General features: G+C 38.6%; 1 protein-coding gene across 18 annotated transcripts in view; it reads left to right on the top strand.

Annotated features, from left to right (window-relative positions):
* CEP112 (centrosomal protein 112) overlaps positions 1-25,306 on the top strand; it is a 422,023-nt gene that overhangs the window by 153,061 nt on the left and 243,656 nt on the right. For all 18 annotated transcript variants that reach the window (XM_067714849.1, XM_067714863.1, XM_067714851.1 and 15 more), the window contains one exon: positions 21,213-21,348. In XM_067714849.1, coding sequence (XP_067570950.1) covers positions 21,213-21,348 — 136 coding nt within the window. The remainder of the gene's footprint in view (positions 1-21,212; positions 21,349-25,306) is intronic.

The following is a 25,306-nucleotide window of genomic DNA, read 5'->3' as shown; positions in this document are numbered from 1 at the left end:
TCTTTCCCTAAATCACAGTCCCTGAAGGTTTATGTCATGAAATTTAACAAGAGAATTTAAAAATTGGTGGCTTTGTTAAAATTCAGATCCTCTAGTTTTTTATTACTTGACATAAAAGTTACTCATGTTAGGTGTGAATACACGAATGTCAAGGAACTTTGAAGGAACTTTAAGTGACTTGAACCATATATCTGTGTTCTCAGTGAAGAATGAAAACACCCCAAAGGAGGTTTAATGTGGAGTAAACCAGGTCTGGAAATGGTCTGCGCTGAAAGACCTAATGGCCTTTTGATGTCTGATTCTTTGATTTGGCCTTTTCTTTTTAAAGGGGTACTGTGTGATTATAATTAGAAACATTTCAAGCTCTTTACCTGGGAAGTTAATTGCTCCCTAACTTGCTCTGCTGCGACTCATCGTGTGGTTTTGAATGATAGCCGTATTTGAAATGACTGCTTGTGCAGTCGAGAAAGTTCCAGTTCGTCATGAGTTTTATCACACACAGCTGATGGGAAGTCATTCATTTTGCAGCTTGCGGCTATGATGTGAACATACCTTTATCATATACTTAAGATGTTTCGTTTTAATGATTTTCTAAGTAATTAATGGGAATATAATAGTTTGCTTTTCTTGCAGGTGGTACCGTCGTATTTGAAGTGGGAAATTATGGATAAATAAGTAGAAGGCATTACGAAAATTTTACATTCTTTTTTGTTAGGTGTCTTAAAAAGGATTCGGCTTTGCATTGATAGCGACATTTGTGTCGTCTTGAGCAGTTATCCCTATGCTTTGGGAAAAATGTTCCTAAAAACTCTGAATATAATTTTCTTCTCAGAAATAGCTTTCTTAAGTATCACTGGTGGTGGTGGTGGGGACCCATCTGTTCTCTTTTCTGCACTCTGCTTGAGCATCTGAAACCATTTTAGATGGAGAGCAAAGCTTCCAGTTTATTGTAAGCATTCCTGAGCCCCAGTGAGCATGCTGACATAACCCTGCCTCTAAGAAGCACGATGGAAAGCTCGAAGGGAGGACAGAAATCTGCGGTGACCTTGTTTCAAGTTGAAAAGGAAATTTCTATTCTGTGAAGTCCTTCTTTGTGGGCACGTCTTCACAGAGCTCTGCGTTTCTTCTCGCTGCTTTAAATGAGTGTCTGTATAATATGACAGTCAGGAGGCCTCTTATTGACAGAGACAGTTGTGACACCATTTTACACAATAGGTTTAATTTGGAACATGAGATTTTTAGGTTTATTGGATGCTTTCTTTAGAAATTAAGTTTGCAAAACTCATATCTTTTAGCTTCTTGAGTTTTACTACAATCAAAATTGACTTTGGCAATGAGATGTGGAGAACTAATATAATCCAGTGGGAGTTGATAAACTAATAAAATGTAGCAATTCTTCATTTAATGTTTTATAGTTACCAAAATGATTTTAATAGATACCCTCTTAATTAATCCTCAGTAGAGTTTTATGTGGTTTATTAATAAGTTTATAGCTTATTATTATCTGCATTTTAAAGGGAGAAACTGAGGTTCAAAGAGGTGAAGCAGTTTAACCAGTGTGGCTTAGCTAGGGTGTGGCTGAGCTGGGACTTCCACCGAGGCCTTTAGATCCCTGATTCAGTGCTAGAACACTTTTACCTTTGGTGTCACTCAGTAGATTTCCTTTTGTGCTTTTTTAATGACTTGTTCCAAGTGATGACAACATATACTATGCCATTACTTATTAATGGCTTAATTCCCAAATGGGAATTAAGCTTCTGCCAACTGCCCACCATGTTCTGTGCATAGGGCCGCCTCCCCTTCTCTGCCATGCTCACTGGGTCTAGTGTGGACGCCTGGTCCAAAGGCAGCAAGTTCATTTTACTCAGAGGTACACAGAGCTCAAGGTCACACCGCTGGTAAATGGAGGTGCCAGGATTTGAAACTGTGTGTGTTTGACTCTAGCCCTGATCTTAGCTATATTGCGCTGCCCCTTCTCCCTGATCTTGGGAATTTGGAGCTGGAAAACCAAGAGACTAACTCAGTGCAGAAGCTAAAATCATTCCAAGTTACTCTGAGGAAGGTTGGCTGGGCAGCTGCGATGGGCCATATGCGAGCTGAAGTTTGAGCAGTTAGTTGATGCCAACAGGAAAATGGAGCCAGATGCACAGAGAGAGGCCAGACGCCTGAAGAAATGCAGCCCATGTGTAGACGAGCTTTGTCTCTTCCCGTTCCTTCTCAGGAGAGACACTTCGCCGCGATCCTGCATCTTTGCAGTGTACGGCTGTTTTATTTTAGGTGGTGTGAGTTGGAAGGTATTTTAAAAATTTATTTAAATAGTTACGTTTATTTTAAAAAATAGACAAAATGTGGCCTATATACAACATGTATACGTTAAAAAAAAATACATTTATCTTAGAATAGACAAAGGCGAACTGAAATGTCCCATCAAAATCATCACAAATTCGTGCTAACAAAGTCTGAATTAGTTATGGGTATGGCATGCTTTTGTAGATTCCTTAGGAATATTACGGAAGATTATTCATAAAAAATGAAATTAATGATACTACTTTTTAGCAACATCTAGGGTTTATTCAGTAGAAATAAATTCTTAATGTGTATAAAATCTGAAAAATTTGCAACATTTTTTATTTGAGAGAGATTGGAGACCACTAAATAAATAATAAATAATCCTCCCGCATCGGGCTGAGTGTGCTCACCTGGTCACGGCCAGAGCTGCGAGCAGGAGCCTGTGCTGGATTCCTGGAGAGAGAGGACGGGCTGAATGAACAGTGCTTTCAGGGCCGTGCCCCTCCCAAGGCCAAGGACTGTGGCGTGCTGGGGAGAGGGTGGGGCGGGAAAGGGCAGAGGTCCTCTTCTTGTCGGGGAAGAGCTGACTGCGGTCGGAGAAGAGCATCACACACGCAGCCCGCAGGTGCACATTTAACAAAGGGTGCCCCTTGTAATTCACGGGAAAAATGTCAGCAGTGTCGGTTTTCTCTCTTTCCTTCTCCAGAGGTAACCGCGCCTTTCTTGATCCTACTTTATGCTTTTACCGTATCTTTTAAAGGCTGTTTACTTCCTTGAAAAGATACCTCATTTTCATTAGGATGAAGTCTCTTCAAGGAGGGTTGTTGTCTGTGCCTTGCGCAAGTAGACTTTTGATAGTCATAACTGAGCAGTTTCTCACACAGACCAGGACACGTATGAATCCCACACCGAAATCACAAATTAGTCCCAAGTTACGACTCCCACTGTATGCACTTTAAAGTGGAACAGCGTAATTCCACAACAGATTTCAATTGCTTTTCTTTTTCTAACTTGTGTGTTTAAAGCTCTAAATTGTTTTAAGAAATGCTGAAGTTGTGGGCTTCCCCGGTGGCGCAGTGGTTGGGGGTCCGCCTGCCGATGCAGGGGACGCGGGTTCGTGCCCCGGTCCGGGAAGATCCCACGTGCCGCGGAGCGGCTGGGCCCGTGAGCCATGGCCGCTGGGCCTGCGCGTCCGGAGCCTGTGCTCCGCAAAAGGGAGAGGCCACGATAGTGAGAGGCCCGCGTACCGCAAAAAAAAAAAAGGACATGGGTAGAAAAACTGGGGTGATCCAAATAAAATCTGTGTTTAACAGTAAGGTACCGATGTTCCTTTCTTAGTTTTGACAGATAGCCATGGTTATGTAAAATATTCATGACATTTTATCCTTCATGGGTGAAGGACACACAGGAACTCCGTACGACCTTTGCAACTTTTTTGTTTATCTAAAATTATTCCAAAATAAAAAGTTTAAAAAAAGCATATGAGAACACTTAAAATTTGGGGGAGGATTTTTAACTAAAAGATTAACAGGGGGCTTCCCTGGTGGCGCAGTGGTTGAGAGTCCGCCTGCCGATGCAGGGGACGCGGGTTCGTGCCCCGGTCCGGGAAGATCCCACCTGCCGCGGAGCGGCTGGGCCCGTGAGCCATGGCCGCTGAGCCTGCGCGTCCGGAGCCTGTGCTCCGCAGCGGGAGAGGCCACGGCAGTGAGAGGCCTGCGTACCGCAAAAAAAAAAAAAAAAGAAATGCTGAAGTGGTATCCTACCAATTTTTATGTCGTGTTTTCCTTGTAGTTCATTGATCTTCAGTATGAGTTCTTATTAGACAGTTAGAAATTACCTAATGATGTGTTTTCTGCTTTCCTGAGGAATGACCTTTATCCCCTCTCAGCAGGCAGAGATAGGAAACAGATGAATGTATACATCGACAAGCATATATGTGCGTACATATATAAACATACATATATATACATGTGTGTTTTTATTCATATACATACAATAATACACATATCTACCTCTATTTCTATATCTAGCTAAATGTATAAAAATCATGAATTCACACTAATTCCAGTTCCAGGGAGATACCGCAGGGTTGTTTTTTCCCTTTCCTTATTTGTTATTCCCTTCTCTGACAACGAGAGGTCTGACTTCCAATATCTGTAGAGTTGTTTGCCCAAACCTTGAATGCCAGGAAGTGGTTTTTGAATTGATAAAGGATACTCTGTGACAAAAGAAAACTAAAACTGTAGTTTAATTCTTCTTTGAGTTCTTTTTGCCCTTAGCCTTTGAGCCTTCGATCCAAGCGTTGTGTTCAAAAGTTGACTTGGTAATTCTTCCCCCTTCTCCCGCTTCAGCATGATTGTGTTATTAATCTTTTGAAGTGCCACTGGATTTTTTTTATTATTGTTGTTGTTTCATCTTAGAATTTCCCTCCTCCGTCCTTGTTTATTTTACTTCTTACTTTTTAGTAAATGGAACATTAACATGGTTTTAAAAATCAGATCAGAACTACAATGTGTATTCAGAGAAGTGTCTCCCCACCTCCATCCCTTCGGTCCTTTCCTCTCCGTTCCCAGCCTCCCCTGTAGATTGGTGGTCTCATCGGTCTCAGGCTGATCCTCTCTGTGTTCGTTTTTGCACAGATGAGCAGGTACATGTATATCTCATGATTTTCTCTTCATTCTTACGCTTTGCTTTTTCATTAGTTGTAAAGTGGAATCAGTCACTCTTCTTTCATCAGCATGGTATGTTAATATGTGGATGAATCATAGTTTATACAACTGCTGTCCTACCTATGGGCATAGAGATTGTATCCAATATTCTCAATGACAGGATAGGAGATATATATTTTTGCATTGCTTGAAATACATATTCAGGGTAACTTTTTAGGAATGAGAATGCTGGGTGAAAAGACAAACATAGATGTAGTTTTGCTGTGTATTGCCAAAGACCCCTTCATGAAGGTTGCATTGATTGAATCTCTCCTGGCTCCATATTAGAGTGACTTTTGACCCACAGCCTTCCAAGTAGAATGTGTGGTTGTATTTTAAATTTTTTGAAAATCTGATTGTTGATAAATAGTTTCTCAGTATAGTTTTAATTTTCATTTCTCTTATAATAAGCGAGAGTAAACATTTTCATATATTTAAGGGCCATTTTAACAGCTTTATTGAGTTATAATTGAAATACAGTACATTCATGTTTTGACATATGTATACACTTGTGAAACTATCAACACAAAAAATATGTCTATGTGAGCATTAATTATTCCCCAAAGTTTCCTCTTGCCCCTGTGTAATCTCTCCTGCCCACCCTTCTTCCTTCTGCATATGCAGGCAACCACTAATCTCCTGTCGCTATATTTTAATTTCTGGAATTTTAAGTAGCTGGAAGCATATTGTTTGTATACTTTTTGGTCTCACTTGTTTCCCTTGGCTTAGTGACGATGAGATGCATGCATGTTGTGCTGCATATCAGTAGTTCATGCTTTTTTTTTTGAGTAATATTCCATTGTATGGATTTACCATAATTTGTTGATCCATGTGTCTGCTGATGGACATTCACACTGTTTTCACTTTGGGGGCTATTACAGGTAAAGCTTCTCTGAACATCAGTGTCGAGTCTTTGTGTGGACATTGCTCTTTGTTCTCTTGGACCTAAAAGTCAAATATCCAGGTCCTGTGGGAGGTGGGCGTTTAACTCTTCAAGAAAGTGCCCAACTCTTCTCTGTTTTACATCCTCCCCAGCGTGTGTAAGAGCTCTAGTTCCTCCACATCCTTGCCAAAACCTCATATGACCGGTGTTTTTATTTTCACAGTTCCAACAGGTATGTACAAGTATCTCTTTGTGGTTTTAATTTGCATTTCCCTAATGACTAATGTTGAAAAAACTTTTCATGTCCTTTTTTCTGCCATAAATCTGCTTTGGTGAGTGTTCAGATTTTTAGTCTATTTTTTAACTAGGTTGATTATTTTCTTATTATTGAGTTTTGAGAATTCTTTGTACATATTGGACACAAGTCCTTTAACAGATAGATTTGCAAATATTGTCTCCCAGTGTGTGACTTTTCTTTTCATTCTTTTAATAGTTTCTTTCAAAGAGCAGGTGTTTTCAATTTTGATGAAATCCGGTTTATTTATTTGTTCTTTTATGGATTGTGCTTTTAGTGTCATAGCGAAGGACTCTTTCCCTAACTTCGGGTCACAAAGGTTTTCTCCTGCTTTCTTTTGGCAATTTTATAGTTTTAGGTTTTACATTTAGGAATATGACTTGTTTATTAAGTTAATTTTGTATATGCTGGGAAGTATGAATTGAAATTTTTTTCTGTTTATTTCATGACATTGCCTTCTTGTCCTTTTAATACAAGAGTATAGAATCTGTAGTGACGTAAGCTGCCTCATTCGTAATATTGTTAATTTGTATTGTCTTTCTCCAAGTCAGTCTGGCTACAGTTTTATAAATTTTATGAGTCTTCTCAAAGAATCAGCTTTCGGTTACACTGATTTTTTTCTAATGTTTTCTGGCCCTATTTTATTGACTTCTGTTCTGATTATTATTGTTCTTTTCTTTCTTCTACGTATTTTGTGTTTAATTTTCTAGTCTTTTTCTAACTTGTTAAGGTGAAAGCTGATGCCATTGACTTGAAATCTGTATATTAAAGTTTTTCTATGTAGTTATTCAGTTCTATCAAAGTACAGCTGTAGCAGCATCTCTTTAATTTTGATATGTGTTATGTTCATTTTCATTAAGTTCAAAATATTTTCTAACTTCTTGTTTTATTTCTTCTTTTGACGCATAGGTTTGACAGAAGAGTGTTATTTAGTTTTCAGTTATTTGGGGGTTTCCTAGAAATCTTTCTTATATAGCTTTTAAATTTAATTCCACTGTGATCAGAGAGTATGCACAGCATGACTTGAATCCTTTTAAAGTTTTTGAGAATTGTTTTATGTTCCAGAATATGGTCTATTTTGGTAAGTGTTCCACTCTTGAAATCAATATGTATTCTGCCGTGGCTGGGTGGAATTCGATTAGATCATGTTGGCTGATAGTGTTGTTCAAATCCTGTTTATACTTACCTGCCTGCTTTTCCTATCAATTAGTGATAGAGAGCGATATTGAGATTTTTAATTATAATTTTGCATGTCTTTATTCATCCTTGCAGTTCCGTAAGTTTTTATTTTTTGTATTTAGAAGATTTGTATCCTGTTAGTCTATTGAGTAATTATTATGAGATGACTTTTTTATTGTTGGCAGTATTCTTTGCTCTGAAATCTACTTGGGCTGATATTAGTATAGCCATTCCAGATTTCTTTTGATTAGTGTTGGTGTGGTATATTCTTTTAATACTTTTAGTTTATTGGCCTCTTTATTTTTTATTTATTTATTTATTTTTTTGCGGTACATGGGCCTCTCACTGTTGTGGTCTGTCCCATTGCGGAGCGCAGTCTCCGGATGCGCAGGCTCAGCGGCCATGGCTCACAGGCCCAGCCGCTCCGCGGCATGCGGGATCTTCCCGGACCGGGGCACAAACCCATGTCCCCTGCATCGGCAGGCGGACTCTCAACCACTGTGCCACCAGGGAAGGCCAGGCCATTTACATTTAATGTGACTAATGATATGGTGAATTTTAAATCTGGAATATTGCTATTTGTTTTTCCTGTATGTCCATTAGTTTCCCTTTTTATTTTTTTCTGCATTCTTTTGCATTGTTGCATATTTTTAATGAATCCTTTCATTTCTTTTATTGGCTTGTTAGCTGTAACTAGTGGCTTTGTTATTTTAGTGGCTGCTTTAGAATTTAGCATGTACATTTTAAAGTTGTCACAGTCTACCCTCAGGTGATATTATACTAATTCACATGTAAGAATCTTACAATTGTTTACTGCCATTTCTCCTCCTGTGACTTTGTGTTATTCTTGTCATACATTTTACTCTTACATGTCATAAAGCACACACTACATTGTATTATTTTCATTCAGTGAATTATTTTTTACAGATATTTAGATAATATAAAAAATGTCTTATATGCATACCTTGGTGTATATCCATATTTCTGTTTCATGTCATTATCCTTCAGCTTGAGGACTCCCTTTATTATTATTATTACTGTAGGTGTCCTGTTATGAATTCTTCCGTCATTTATTTGTACGTCTGGGAAGTATTTCACCTTTTTTTTTGAAAAATACTTTCACTGGGTATGGAATTTTAAGATTTTTCTTTCAGTAATTTAAGGATGTTGCTTCACTGTCTTCTTGATTACATTGTTTCTGCCAGGAAGTCTGCTGCCGTTCTTATTTTTGTTCCTCTAATTTTTTCTAGCTGTTCTCAAGATTCTTTTTTTCTTTGTCACTGGTTTTGGGGCAGTTTGATTATGGTGTGCCTTTGGTGTAGTTTTCTTTATTTTTCTTGTGCTTGGAGTTCTTTGAGTTCTTGGATCTGTAAATTTATAATTTTAGCTAAATTTGAAAAGCTTTCGGCCATTATTTCTTCAAATATTTTTCTGTTCCCATCTCTCTCTTTTCCTTTAGGAACTCTAAGTACACGTATGTTAGGTTGCTGAAAGGTGCTTCGTTTCTTTTTTATTATTCTGTTTTCCTTTCTGTGCTTTGTTTTGGTTAGTTTCCATTCCTATGTCTCCAAGTTCACTAATCTTTTCTTTAGCAATGTATAATCTGCCTTTAGTCTCATCCATTATATTTTTCAAACATTGTAGTTTTTCTGTAAAACTACAAAAATTCTCTCTCTAGAATTTCACTGTGAGAAGGTAATTCTCAGCATCATCACAAGCCCTTTTCTCTGTTCTCTGTACTTTTGTCCTGTTGGCTCCTGTTCTCTTCCTTGAATTAACAACAGTCTTTCCCTTTCACAGCTTCTCCGTTTATTATCCTTTATGCTGGAATGCTCTTATCCTGTATTTTCTTTTAGCCAGTCCTTCTCATCCTTCAGCTAACTGGAACATCACTTTCTTATATCCTAACTCCTAAGCAAGGTTTTTTTTTCTCCCTGTTATACGAACCCTTAATACCCTATATTTCTCCTTTGTTCATTGAATTGAATATTCATTAATAGTGATGTATTAATTCATGGTCTTTTCCCCTGCTAGACTGAAAGCTTCCTTAGCGTAGGAACTGGTTGTGATTAGTCCAGTGGTATTTCCTCAACCTCCAGAAGGTACCTGGCACATAGTGGGTACTTAACACATTAATGGTAAATGAATTAATGAATGCCACATGGTAGCAGATTAGCAGATGACCGAACTTATTATTACACAAATGTAAGATCATCACTGGAGTCTTTGGAAGAGTTTAGAATGAGGTGGGAAGAAATGGTCAGTGAAATATGGATATATGTTTATAAATAGATAGGTATCTTAAAACCAACATAAATCCAGGTAACATACTTTTATGAACTTATCAATAGAGTGTTTTATAATCAGTAAAAATTGTTCTGTATTTTATTACATCTCAAAGAAAACTTTAATCCTATCTTTAGAAATTTTTTGCCCCTACCATAGTCATCTTCCTCTTGCAAGAAAAATCTTCTCATGGAGATTTGCTTTTTTCATGGAAGGTATGATGGTAAGGAGGAAAATAAAAGATAATTTATAAATATTAAATACCAATATATATTTGACAAATACATACACATTTCACATACATATAGTTAACATATTATATATACATATATATAAAATACCTTTTAAACATTCTTAGTGATGATCTTACCAAAATGACATGCCCTCTATGAAGCTTTTTACTCTATACCACAATGAATTCCTCTGGTCTTGTTCATAGTATTGTGTTCATATCATTGTGTAGTTTTTATCACATTGAAAACAGTATAGAATCTATCTTCCTTCCATATTGAAAGCAGGGACAGTGTCTTGATTATTTTTGTATTTCTAGCACCAAACTCAGATCCTGGCATACAGGTGTTAAGTAAATGCTTGATGAACATTTTAGCTTTCAAATGTTCTAAAAGTGATTTGATGTGCAAATATTAATGTCATGTAGGAATAAATTATAGTAAGGACCTAGTTGTAACTTCAGTTAATTAACTAAATCAGTGATTTTGTTAAATATATATATTATATATATGTATGTACATACAATACAGATCTAAAGAAATAGAACAACTTTGACTCTGAAGTCAGATGGGCTGGTTTAACTTCTCATTCTGTCATTTACTACATAAACCTGGGTAAATCACTTAGCTCTTCTAAATTTCATTGTTTTCATTTGTGAAAAAAAATAAAAATTTTTATAGTTATAATAATGAAATGAAATAATATATGAACTGCTCTACACTGTAATAAGCATAGAAATCACTCAATGTTTACTCTTTTTCACCATTTGCAAGGACATTAAAAATTATGGTTACACTATAAACATCACAGTTTGTAGCAGCATCATTCAGTAAAAGTACTAGAAAATATCTATTGTGACTTTAAAATATATTTCACATAATTTAGAAATCATTTATGAAAAGCAGAAAAATTTCTCTCAGTGATAAATATTACATTTATATTTGGTAAATAAAGAAAAAATTTGCCTACTTAAAATTTGATCTACTTGTGCACAGTGATGAATGTAAGTGAGAATATTTTCCAGCTACTTTGAAATATTGAACTGCCCAGGGACAAGGCATGAATGATGTTTTGAAGGAAATAAATATTTCAGCTTCACATTTCAGCCTTTCTTCTTTATTCCTTTGATCTGGCTTTGGTTTACTTATCATTCTGCTTGAATGACTTCACACTGCCTTTTTCCTCTCCATAGTAACAAGAAGTGGTCTGCACCTATTTCAAAATATTTAGGCCTTGTCATTTCATAGGATGAACATGTATTTCCTTATTATTTACTGATATATTGCTGCCTGTAAAGTAGGATGAATTGGTGGGTACATATGTAGCTTTGCAAGTATGATGTATAATTTATATATGGAACTTTTAATCAGTACTTTTTAAAATATAGGAAACATAAAAGGAAACAACATTAGATTTGGGATTTATATTGAAGTTTAAAGTGTTTAAAGGAATTTTTCTTCTCTGTACACTGAAGCCGTTTTGTCTTTAAGGATCATTGTCTCAGGGTTTTCTTATTTCACTGTAAAAGTTTGAATCGCTTTTTTATTTGCTGAGGTAGAGTTCTTTTAACTTATTAATAGACCCATATTATAGGCAGACCTTAGTTTAGCACAAAATTCTTATGTAAAACTTTAAACTATTTAAATATTTCATTACATTTACCTATATTGCTTTATTTTTCACTTTACACACAAATCTTCCGATCTTCTGACATTGGTTTTCTTATATAGACTCTCACTGCCCCTTTCCCTTTTTTGTATTCCTATAGTATTTACGATTTGTCACAAAATATCCATAATATTACCCTACCATTTGATTTTGGCTTGCATTTTTCTCTTTCCCTAATCAGATTGTAGTTTCTCCAATATAAGAACCATTTCTTACACTTTGTCTAAGTTTTCTGCAGTGTTTCGCTGAATAGCTCTTAGAATTTGCTGCCAGGACCCTTGCCTCAGCTCCTGGAACATGACTAAGTTGGCTGAGAATGTTGGCTAGGAGGTTGATGCCAGGATCAGTTCTTTTGAATCATGATTCAAATCCAGGTGATGTCAAAGGATTTATGGACCTCCTAGCTGACGTCCATATCTTCTTAAGAGATTTTTGGATAGTTGAAGAAGATTCCTCATTCTTATTCATAACTATCATGCTTTAACCAAATACGGTTCTTCAAGACTGGAGTTTGACCCTGGGGCCATACTTTCTGTCCCAGTGGTTCTCAATCAGGTGTGATTTTGCTACTCCAGGGGACATTTGACATGTCTGTAGGCATTTTGGGGTTGTCAGAATTGGGGAAGGGATATTGTCACTGGCATCTAGAGAGGAGAGGCCAGGGATGTTGCTAAGCATATCACAGTGCACAGGACATGTCCCCAAGCAAAGAATTATCTGGCCTGAAATGTCAACATTTTTGTTGTGTTCCCTGGTTTTGTTCTGGTTCCATCTAGATCAGCGGTCCCCAACCTTTTTGGCACCAGGGACTGGCTTCATGGAAGACATTTTTTCCACGGACCAGGGGGGGATGGTTCAGGTGGTAATGCAAGCGATGGGGAGCGATGGGGAGCGACGGGGAGCGGTGGGGAGCGACGGGGAGTGGTGGGGAGCGACGGAGAGCGACGGGGAGCGGTGGGGAGCGACGGGGAGCGACGGGGAGCGACGGGGAGCGGTGGGGAGCGGTGGGGAGTGGTGGGGAGTGGTGGGGAGCGACGGGGAGCGGTGGGGATCGGTGGGGAGCGACGGGGAGCGACGGGGAGCGACGGGGAGCGACGGGGAGCGACGGGGAGCGATGGGGAGCGATGGGGAGCGGCAGATGAAGCTTTGCTCACTTGCCCGCTGCTCACCTCCTGCTGTGTGGCCCAGTTCCCAATAGGCCGTGGACCACTACCAGTCTGTGGCCCGGGGGTTGGGGATCCCTGATCTAGATGGTATACATTTATCAAAAAAATATTGAATAATTCCATATAAGTAATATGCTAAAGGTATGTGCTATAAATAAGGGGAAGACACTGTTCTGTCCTCACACTCTCCATTCCCCTGGTCTCAAAGAGATCTGATTATCCTGAAAAAGATAAATGTATAAATTAACAGCTGTAATAGTGTATATAAAGTGCTATAGTAGTAGTATATAAAAGGCACTGACAAGGATGAAAGAAGCAGCTAGCAGCTCTATCTGAAGAGCTGACATTTGAGCCCCTAAAGAATGAATAGTAATCTGCCCATCAAAACAACCAAGAAGGGAGCTTCCAGTTCATTTGGTGGCCGAGAAAGCTCCAATCAGACTGACCCTCTCACAAACATAAACTCTGTACAAGGTATAAAATACCACTACCTGAAGACCCTGGAGAATGAATAGGCACAAAGAGATAGTGGAAGGCAGTACACACTTGGAAGAAGTAAGGGTGAGCTTCCCACTTTTGTAGCATTTATCTGGCCGCATTTGATGCCATGTGGGACAGCTAGAATTTGGGTAGATAACTTGTCCTCTTAGTGCTTGAAGAACCTGATGAAAGAATGGACGGTTATAACCACTGGCAAACTAAGATGGAGAGACACCCAGGAAATAAGAGAGCCAGAGAAGGGAGCCCAAATTCTTCATGTGATCTCGGTACGTATTTGTGACTGACCCCTGAAACTCCAAATAGCCCAAGTAAGCTAAAAGAGCTGAATTTATATATGAGCTTCTGGGGAGACAGAATTTATAGATTGAATTCAGCCAAGTTAACTGCCTGCTATAAACAAATAATTAAAATTACCAATCAATACTATTCAGAGGAAAAAAACAGAATCCAGACTCTTTACTATGTATCATTCATAAAGATATAAGCGAAAATTACTTGACATATGAAGAATCAGGATAACACATGACCTGCTTATTTTCAATTAGGATAACATGGCCCTTTTATTCTCAAAGGAAAATGCAGTCAATCAATGGAGACCACCCTAGGATAAATTAGACACTAGAATTAGTGGATAAAAATTTAAAGTAGCTATTATAATTATTTAAAGAACTTTAGGAAAAATTGGTAGTAATGAATGAAAAGCTAGGAAATCTCAATAGAAAAACAGTGGAAAATACATTTGAAATTTAAAATGTAGACTGAGTATAACAACAAAATGGAGATTACAAGAAGAGCATGAAGATAAATGAATAGAAATTAGTCAATCTGGGGACAACGAAAAATGTACCAGAAGAAATATGAGCTGCAGAGACTTGCAGGAAATGACAGTGTATGAAATATATTTAATTTGAGTCACAGAAGCAGAGGGAAGCGAGTAATAGAGCAGAAAAATATTTGAATAACTAATGGTCCCAAATTTTCCAGTTTTCATGAAATACAAAATTATGCTAATTTAAGAAGCTCAATAAAGCCCAAGCAAGGTTAATGGAAACCAGAACAAAACAATAACACTTGTTATTATCTGTCTTTTGATTATAGCCATCTTAGAGGTTGTTTAATGGTACCTCATTGTGATTTTGATTTGCATTTTCTTTCTTTCTTTTTTTTTTTTCTTTTTGCGGTACGCGGGCCTCTCACTGCTGTGGCCTCTCCCGTTGCGGAGCACAGGCTCCGGATGCGCAGGCTCAGCGGCCATGGCTCATGGGCCCAGCCGCTCTGGGGCATGTGGGATCTTCGCGGACCGGGGCACGAACCTGTGTCCCCTGCATCGTCAGGCGGACTCCCATCCACTGCACCACCAGGGAAGCCCAAGATTTGCCTTTTCTTAACAGTGATACTGAGTGTCCTTCCATGTGCCTATTGGCTAATTGTATATCTTCTTTGGCGAAGTATCTATTTGGATTCTTCACCTATTTTTATTTATCTTCTTTTTATTGTTATTTTTAATTGAAGTATGTTGTGTTAGTTTCTGGTGTACAACAAAGTAACTCAGATATACATATGTGTGTGTGTATATGTATATACTCTTTTTCATATTTTTTTCCATTATGGTTTACTATAGGATATTGAGTATAGTTCCCTGTGTTATACAGTAGGACCTGGTTGTTTATCTATTTTAGATATAATAGTTCATATCTGCTAATCCCAAACTCCTAATTTATTCTCCTGACCCCACCCCCTTTCCCCTTTGTCATTTGGTAACCATAAATTTGTTTTCTAAGTCTGAGAGTCTGTGTCTGTTTTGCAGATAACTTCATTTGTATATTTTTTTCGGACTCCACATGTAAGCAGTGTCATATGATACTTGTTTTTCTCTGAGTTCACTTAGTATGACAATCTCCAGGTTCATCCATGTTGCTGCAAATGGCATTATTTCCTTCCTTTTATGGCTGAGTAATATTCCATTGTATGTGTGTGTGTATATATATATATATACATATATATATATAAAACACATCTTCTTTGTCCATTCATTTGTTGATGGACACTTAGGTTGCTTCCTTGTCTTGGCTGTTGTGAATAGTGCTGCTATGAACATTGGGGTGCATGTATCTTTTCGAATTAGTTTTCTTCTGATACATGCCTGGGAGTGGGATTGCTGGATGATATGGTAGCTCTATTTTTAGTTTTTTATATAAATTTATTTATTTATTTATTTAGGCTGCTTTGGTCTTCATCACTGTGTGCGGGCTTTCTCTAGTTGCGGCAAGTGGGGGCCACCCTTCGCCGCGGTGCGTGACCTTCCCATTGTGGTGGCCTGTCTTGTTGTGGAGCGCGGGCTCTAGGCACGCAGACTTCAGTAGTTGTGCCTTGCAGGCTCAGTAGTTGTGGCTTGTGGGCTCCAGAGTGCAGGCTCAGCAGTTGTGGTGCATAGGCTTCGTTGCTCCGTGGCATGTGAGATCCTCCCAGACCAGGGCTTGAACCCATGTCCCTTGCATTGGCAGGCGGACTCCTAACCACTGTGCCACCAGAGAAGTCCCCTCTATTTTTAGGTTTTAAAGGAACGTCCACACTGTTTTCCATAGTGGCTGCACCAACTTACATTCCCACCAACAGTGTAGGAGGGTTCCCTTTTCTCCACACCCTCTGCAGCATTTATTTTTTGTAGATTTTTTGATGATGGCCATTCTGACCAGTGTGATGTGGTACGTCATTGCAGTTTTGATTTACATTTCTCTAGCAATTAGCGATGTTGAGCATCTTTTCATGTGCTTATTGACCATCTGTATGTCTTCTTTGGAGAAATGTCTATTTAGGTCTTCTGCTCATCTTTTTATTGGGTTGTTTGCTTTTTGTTATTGAGTTGTATGAGCTGTTTGCATATTTTGGAAATTAAGCCCTTGTCAGTCAGTTGTATAGTTTGCAAATATTTTCTCCCAGTATGTAGGTTGTCTTTTAATTTTGTTTATGGTTTTCTTTGCTGTGCAAAAGCTTATAAGTTTGATTAGGTCCCATTTGTTTATTTTTGCTTTCATTTCTGTTGCCTTGGGAGATTGACCTAAGAAAATACTGATACGATTTATGTCAGAGAATGTTTTGCCTATGTTCTCTTCTAGGAGTTTTATGGTGTCATGTCTTATATTTAAGTCTTTAAGCCATTTTGACTTTATTTTTGTGTATGGTGTGAGGGTGTATTCTAACTTCATTGATTTGCATGCAACTGTCTAGCTTTCCCAGCACCACTTGCTGAGGAGACTCTCTTTTCTCTATTATATATTTTTGCCTCCTTTGTCATAGATTAATTGACTGTAGGTATGTGGGTTTATTTCTGGGCTTTCTATTCTGTTCCATTGATCCATATGTCTGTTTTTGTGCCAGTACCATGCTGTTTTGATTACGGTAGCTTTGTAGTATTGCCTGAAGTCTGGGAGGGTTATGCCCCCAGCTTTGTTCTTTTTCCTCAGGATTGCTTTGGCAATTCTGGGTCTTTTGTGGTTCCATATAAATTTTAGGATTGTTTGTTCTAGTTCTGTGCAAAATGTCATGGGTAATATGATAGGGATCACGCTAAACCTGTAGATTGCTTTCAGTAGTATGGCTATTTTAACAATATTGATTCCACCTGTTTTTAAATTGTGTTCTTTATCTTTTTATTATTGATTTATGAGAGTTCTTTATATATTCTTGATACAAGTCTCTTTTCAGATATATGATTTGCAAATATTTTCTCTCATTTTGTGGGTTTTCTTTTCACTTTTTGATAATATCCCTAGCAGGGCAAGTTTTTTAACTTGCTGAAGTCTATTTATCTATATTTCATTTTCTTGTTTATGCTTTTGGTGTTATATCTAAGAAGGCTTTGCTTAGGTCAAGGTCACAAAGACTTACTCCTATATTTTCTTTCTAAGAGCTTTGTGTTTTTAACTCTTACATTGAGGTCTGTGACCCATCTTGAGTTCGTTCTGTGTGTTGTGTAATGAAGGAATTCAACGTCACTCTTTTGCCCGTGGATGTCCAGTTGTCCCAGCACCATTTGTTGTAAAGACTATTTTATTCCCGCATTGAATTGTCTTGGCATCCTTGCTGAAAATCTACTGATTATCAACGTAAGGATTTATCTCTGGAATCTTAATCCTATTCTATATATGTCAATCTTTATGCCGGTAGCACACTGTTTTGATTACCCTAACTTTGTAGTAAGTTTTGAAATCAAGAAATGTGAGTCCTTCAACTTTGTTTTATTTCAAGATTGGTTTGCCTGTTCTGGGTACTTTGCATTTCCAGATGAATTTTAGGATCAGCTTGTCAATTTCAGCAAAATGCCCTCTGGGATTTTGACAGGGATTGTGTTGAATCTGTTCATCAATTTGAGGAATATTGTCATTTTTTCGCTATTAAGACCGCTGTTAATTTCCAATTTTACTGGTATTCCTTTCTAACTCTTGAAGTATCTAAATGTTTAGATGTGTCCACAGTGTTTATCGTTTTTAAGAAGAATTTAGCAGAGACCATTAGTCTTAGCAGTCACGTGAAGAAGAGGCAAAAGAAGTCTATTTATTTATCATGCTTAGTGAAGGCATTATTTTTAGTGCCTTTAAAAGCATAGTTGTATCTTAATGTTTTTGACTGACTCACTTTAATCAACCTAAGTACCAATAGCAGCCAGGAATATAGATGATACAGCTGCTTGAAAGTCTTGTCTTCCAGCCCAGCTGGAAGGGGAGTGGAGACACTTCTAGCTGTTTTTCAGACGTGTTTGAAGTTTTTTGTTTTGTTTTGTTTTTCTTGGAGTTTCCAGTGGAGATGCCAAGCTGGCAGCAAGTGAAGTCTACTGTAACATGAAGCCTTGTAAATATGTGTTGGATCCCTGCCAACGTTATCAGAAGTGCTGGTGCAGAAATGTGCAAAGGGAAGGCTTTCAAATTAAGGTTGGCCTGTACATAGAAATGTTGGCTTTCAAGCTCAAGAAATACTAGATTGTAGTCCATTAGTCTCCTGCATTTTATTGCGTGTTTGGAATAATCGTGTACTTCAGAACATCCTTTAATCTGAACTGGCTTGTGGTTGGATAAGATGCAGCTTCTTTTGTTCTTTATGCTTTATATACTCAGATGAGGAAAATTTACTGTGTTTTATAAATAACTCAGAGTTAAAAAGCAGATTTTCTTCCCACCTTTTTATCCTCATGGAGGCCCAGCTTTAAGGCCTTTCAGTGATACGTGTATACTTGGCCCCGCAACTAGTTCCACGGAAAAAAATAATCTTCAAAGTCGCTTTTTTTTTTGCTTCTTACAGGACACGTTATTTGGACTCATGGTAAAAGGAAGTACTGTTCTTACATTAGTGAGGAGCAGACTCTTCTCTCTTTCAAGGGCTGAAAATTTCCACTTCTCTTTCATTACTTTGATAGAAATTAAAATGGATCCCTCATTAAAACGAATATCATCTCTTTATTTAAAATAAGACATATTTTATTTATATTAAAACAGAAGATTTCTAAATATTAGTGGAGCTCAATGTATTTTCACAGTTAAACTGGACAGAAACATTGATACATTGGGTGGTGCCTTCACCACTCTTTGGTATTTAGCTTTACCACTAAATTAGCTTTGTAGGTGTGGTGGGACTGAAAATGAATTGGAAGGTTTTGGTCATTTCCTTGTGTCTGCTATTTAATATAAAACAATATTTGCTATTTGTAAATCAGGCTAGAAATGATCAGTCAAAAGCAATGTGCCTCATTGCACTAGGTTATATTTTAACAAACAGTATTTTTAATATGGTCTCAATATATAGCTGATCATGGGTAAAGCTTATGACTTTGATTTATGTAGTCATAAGTCAATTATAAAGTAAATGAACTAAACTCTTGGTAGGTAAGAATGAGGTAATATAGAGAAAATATTTGTCCTATTAAATTGAAACTATTTACAGTAACTAAGTAGCTCAGGTGAATTACTGGACAAAAAATGTAAAACAACTGACTTTCAGCATTTATAGAAAAAGTTGATATTTCAGCCATACGTTATATATTTTTATAAATTGTGTTAGCAGACTTTTCTCCTGGCTAATTAATGATACGTAATTTTAAATTATACGATTTATAAATTTTTAAAGTTTTCAAATATTGTCCAATGTACTTTCTTTTCTATTTTTATTTTTTTTGCGGTATGCGGGCCTCTCACTGTTGTGGCCTCTCCCGTTGCGGAGCACAGGCTCTGGACGCGCAGGCTCAGTGGCCATGGCTCACGGGCCCAGCCGCTCCACGGCACGTGGGATCTTCCCGAACCGGGGCAAGAACCCGTGTCCCCTTCATCGGCAGGTGGACTCTCAACCACTGCGCCACCAGGGAAGCCCTCTTTTCTATTTATAGACAGACTGAGCAAGCAAAGGTAAACCTTTGAAAACTTGTAATCCTAATTGTGGAATCGTCTTCCCAAGTGTGTTTAGGAGGGCCTCAGAAATTAAAGAGCAACATGGGATGAACTAGTCATGGAGTGTGTGGCAGGGAAGTAGCTCTTGGGCCTCCTAACCTTAGCCCCTCGTGGGGACATTCGCATGGACCGCGGCGGCCTTCGCCTCTTCTCCAGCCTCACGGTCCTTTGAATAGAGCATTCTAGGCAACTTTTTCCGGTCAGTTGGGTCCATCGGTCAGAATAGACGTCCCTCAAACATTTGTAACAACTCTCTATCACATTTGCCAATCTGTATCTAGGCGGTCGTACCCAACATGGTACCTTTTATAAGGGCACTAATCTCATTTTGGGGAGACACGTTCAGACCATAGCATATGGCATCTGGAAAATCAGGAAAGCAGCACAGCAGAGTAGTCAACAGCAGGAGCTCTAGAAGCAGACGGCCGGGACTCGAGTCCTGCCTTGACTGTTAGTGATGTGTAGCCTTGGAAATATTCTCTAAGCCCCAGTTTCCTGTTCTGTAAAACTAGAGATATAAAAATAGTCTTATAGAAGTTGACTGTGAGAATGAAGGAGAGAAGACGTATTAAACTAGTTTGCACAGTGCCTAGTACCTGGGTAGAACTCAGTAGAAGTCAGTAGTAACTTTCGTGTACTTATAACCTAAAGCCTTCATTTGTTTCTTCTAGCAACATGCAGAGATTTCTCTTCTTTTGTTGGACCCTTTTGACTATTTAATTTTAGTTCAAGGTATAAAGAAACGAGATGGTTATCGGTTCTTTTAGGCAGATGTACTTACTAGAGAGCAGCAGAATAATTTCAGGCGGCCACATCGCTCTGTTGCCCTGTCACCCTGCAGGTTAGCTTCTGCCAGATGTGCATGTTAGAGGTATTCTTATGGCACAGTGTTTTTTTTTAATTGAGATATAATTCACATACTATTAAATTCATCCTTTCAAAGTGTACAGTTTAGCAGATTTTAGTATATCCATGAGGATGTGCAACCATCACTACTATCTAATTCCAGAACATTTTCACCATCAACCCCCTCCCCAAGCCCCCTGTGTGTGAGCAGCCACTCCCCATCCCCCCGTCCCATCGGCCCAGGCGACCACTGATCTGCTTCTCCTGTCTCTATTCTGGATATTTCTCCTAGATAGAATCATGCAACATGTGACTTGTGTCTGGCCTTTACCCCCTGCACACTGTTGTCGAGGTTTGTCCGTGTTGTAGGGTGCATCACAGCTTCATTCCTTTTTTGAGGCTGAGTGATATTCCACTGCATGGATGGGCACATTTTGCTTATCCATTCATTGGGTGATGGAGGTTCCTGGTTGTAGACAGTTTCGTTCTTAGGGAAATCATCAGAAGTAGTGTGTCCTCATCAGAACACATATTATGGGTTTATATCCTTTTTTTCCTGAGGCAGATCATGTTATTGCCAGTTTTTTAAAGGGAAGTTTTATAGAATTTGGATCAAAAAATGGAAATCTGAATTTTATTTTAGAGAGGGTTAAATTTTGTTCTTTGATCCAAGCCCAGTTCCTTTATTTTATATTTTAACTCTGCGGCTTGTCTGAACTTTTCTAGGGAAAAAGAGGAGCAGCTCACCCGTGTGACTGAGGTTCAGAGGCTGCAGGCACAGCAGGCAGATGCAGCGCTGGAGGAGTTCAAGCGGCAGGTGGAGCTGAACTCGGAGAAGGTCTACGCGGAAATGAAAGAGCAGGTGAGAGGCCTCCGCGCCATCCGTGTCGAGAGCCCTTCTCTCGGGGGGGAAGGTACATTCTGATCTCACGTGTGCCAGCAGCATGTTTACTTGTTCAGAATTAGCCCAGCAGCTGGATCAGGGATTCAGGTGAGAACGAGGTCCTAGGCCTGGCGCGGGAGGACAGGCACCACCTCCAGGGCCTCGAAGGAAGGGGAGGCTCCTCGCGGCCAGGAACAAGAGCCCGGGGGGAGAGGGCTCAGCCCGCAGACCCTCTGCTCCCTACAGGGCGTGTGAAGGGCAGGGCTGGCTCTGTGCCCCTCCTGGGTCGCTGGGTGGGCTCCGGTCGGCAGCTCCTTGGTGACAGTGAGTGGAGAGGGCGGGGTAGACCGGGAGAGGGTCCTCCTTCCTCCTTCAGGATTGCCTTGATTCACCCCCAGAGCAGTGCCAGAACGGCCATTTCAAAGTCCTGTCGACAAGTGTGGTCACGGCCAGAATGTGTCAGGCTTTGGAAGCATGGGTCAGTTGACAGGCAAAATCCCATGACCAGTCATTTTCTCCAGAGCAAGGCTTCAAGTTATCCTTGTCTGTGTTTGTTCATGTGCCCTAAACCGTGCTGTATTGATCAGTTACAGCAAATTCTTTTCAAGTGGCAGTTCAGGAGGACAGAGGCTGTCTCCAGTTCTTATACAAGTGGTATGTTTTATAGCTTTGAGAAAAATTTAAAAATTTATAAAAGAATACAAGGGAACAAACACCTAGGTACCCATCAGGAAGAATCAACAATTGTCAACACTGTGTATTTAAACTAAAATGTTACAGATGTAGTTTTAGTTTGCTTTGCTATTCATGTCTAATCACATTACTCTCTCCTCTCCTAAGAGAAACCACTGTAATTAATTTAGTGTGTATTATTTCACACTTTCATATGCATCTGTAATGTCCATGTGTATTATATGCATGTATTATATGTGCATATATTTAATATCTACATATATATGTAGTTTTTATGCTTCCATTTAAAAAGAGGTAAGAACTACAGATTTTGTGTATTAGTCTTGTTTGCTCTTTTACATTGAATATTATATATCTGTGCCCTGTCTGTGTTGATTTAGTGCAGTCCTTTTGACACTGAATGTATTTTATTGTATGAATATACCCTGTTTTATTCATCAGCTCCCCTATTCAAGGGTATTTAGTTTATTTTCAAGTTTTCTTGATTATAAAGAGTGTTGCAGTACTTGCTGTGATTTCATTTTCAGCTGGGGTTATCCTCCTCAGGAGTCCTGAGCACACACTGGTGGCAGAAGCATCTCTATAGAAGGTTTTATGGCAGAGTCCCGTGGGGTTTACGAGTTCGGAACTGTGCTTTCTTGTTATTTTCTCGATTCAGATTGTGCAGATCTGGGTCCTGCGAGCAGGGTCTGAGACGCGCCCCCTTCTGTCTGTTTTCCCACTCAGTGCCTTGGGCAGAAGCTAGATTCCTGCTGAGAGTTTCTGGGCTGGAAGGTGGGGACTTTCAGTCCCTGCTACACGAATGTGCATCTCTTCCCAGCTCCCTCTGCTATGATCAGAGCCCAGACCCAAGAAAGTATATATGGCCCAAATGTGCAGTGGAGCTGCTGCACAGGAAACTCTTTGATCAGCTTAACATTTACAGGAATACAGAAAATACTGAAGGAGGGGCCCTGGCAAGAAGTGTTAAGTCTACAGTGAAGAAGGCTAAAAAGGGGCTCTTGACAGTGCTCAGGCTGACAGTACAGCTTCTGACAAAAGCTGAGACTATGCCAGGCACCTCTGGCTCAATGAATGCACCTTTTGGGGCTGGTGATGTAATATTAACAGATTACCCAGAATTCATGGGTAAGGAGAAAAACAAGCAAACAACACGGGACTTGTGAAAACATTTTGTAGAACAAGAAAAAGGCGTCTGTATTCAGCAGTCACAGAATAAAAGCATATTTCCGAAAACAGTTTACTGTAAACTTCAGAAAAAGAAAACTCAGAAAAGTAGTACCTTTAATAAGAAGACATGAAAGAGGCCACATATATTAAGTAAAATTAATGTAATTAAACCTGGATACATTCTGGAAAAAGTGTTGAACCTCAAGCATAAAATGAAAATCCACCAAGTTTCTAGGTAGGATGCAACTGGCAAAGAAATTAGAGAAATAATGGAGGAATGCTTCAGAGTTCTGAAGGAGAAAGGCAGTGACCCAACTGCATGCACAACCAAGGAGTTTTTCACTTGCAAAATAAACAGAAAAACATTTTCTTACTAAGAGCTCACATAATGTATACTGATTATTCCTTTTCTGGAAAAATTATATCAATTCAGAGATGAAGCGGAAGACATCCCACACATGAGGAAAATATCATACTGAAGGATGAGTAGAGAAAAATGGAATGCAACAAAATGAAGACAAATTTAACTAATTTCTACAAATCTAGTTATAAGATAGAATGCTAACGTTTACCGATTCTTGAAGCAGAAGGTACAGAATATAGAAAATACAAGTGTGATAACAACTTAAATCTAAATCCTTAGGTTATGTTAGTAAAGTTCAAGAAGCAGATGGATAGGGAGAGAGGGAAGTACAGTAACTAACACTCTGCCATGAAAAGGTGAGATTCAAAGGATTCTTAACATTAGGGAAATGTAGGTTAAAATACTCTTTAAATGCATAAATATAAGCACTAATAAAATGAACAAGATTTTACATTCCCAGCAAAATCTTGAGCAGATAAAAGCAAAACTCAAGATATTGCCAAAGGAACAGGAGTGGAAACAGAACAGAATGTCCAAAATAAGATAGAGTCTATAATTGCAGTAATACATTTTAATAGGTTAAAAAAAGGTACTGATTAGCTGACATAAATCTGTATATATGCCATTTATAATAAAGACACAACTAAAAGTTACATAAAAGTTATATGTGGAAAATATATTTTATCACTTGTATTCAGAATAAAAGAAAGAATGTAATACTATCATATAAATAAACATCGATGCAAGTCAGTAAGCTGGACAAAGGAATATATTTTTGCATGAGAAAGCCAAGAGTCCTTATGAAAAGGGTGTTAGCAATATATGAAAAAATTTACATAAATAGTCATGGGGTGCTTTAGTAAATTTTTCTCCATATTTGACTGCTCAGGGGGGCAAAACCTAAACAAATAGGAGATCTAAATAGCAGTTTATAAAACAGCTATATTTCTACTTTCTACGCTTCAAGTATGACATATTAAATTCCTATTCCCATGGAGCAGTTACAAAACTCAGTAGACCATAAAGAAACACTCAATATATATCTGAAACTTGACATGACAGAGAGCACGTACTTTTTACCACAGTGCTTAGTAAAACCAGAAATTAAATTTCAATTAAAATTGCTACATTGGACTTCACCAAAATTAAAACCTTTTGTTCTTTGAAAGACACCATTAAAAAACAACAAAGGGAAGTAAGGCAAGCCAGAGAATGGGAGAAGAGATTCACAAATATTTCCAAGAACTTGTATCTAAAATATAAAAGCAATCCTACAACTCAATAATAAGAAGACAAACAACCCAGCTAAAAATAGGCGAAATATTTGGACACCTCACAGAAGACTAATAAGCACATAAAAAGATGTTCGATATCATCATTCGTCAGGGAAATGCAGATTGAAACCAAAATGAAGTGCCGCTGCGTGCTCACTGGAATGGCTCGAACTGTGCAGACTCGTTGGCAGTGCCCAGTGTCGGTGCAGGGCCACGGGCTCTTCTCCACTGCTGGTGGGAAAACTGCCGAGTTCTTTACCGCTAAAACATCCACCGCCATATGCCAGCCATTCCATTCCTGTGTGTTTAACCAAGAGAAACGAAGCCAGATCCAGACAAAGCCTTGTACACAACAGTTGCCAGCAGCTTTATTCACAAAAGCCTAAAACCTGAGCAACCCGCAGTTCCTCAGAAGTTGAAAGGATAATCAAAATGC

The sequence above is a fragment of the Pseudorca crassidens genome, chromosome 19 (assembly GCF_039906515.1).
Source record: "Pseudorca crassidens isolate mPseCra1 chromosome 19, mPseCra1.hap1, whole genome shotgun sequence".
Lineage (NCBI taxonomy): Eukaryota > Metazoa > Chordata > Mammalia > Artiodactyla > Delphinidae > Pseudorca > Pseudorca crassidens.
Note: the sequence above shows the minus strand (reverse complement) of the source record. Positions and strands in the feature narration are given on the sequence as shown.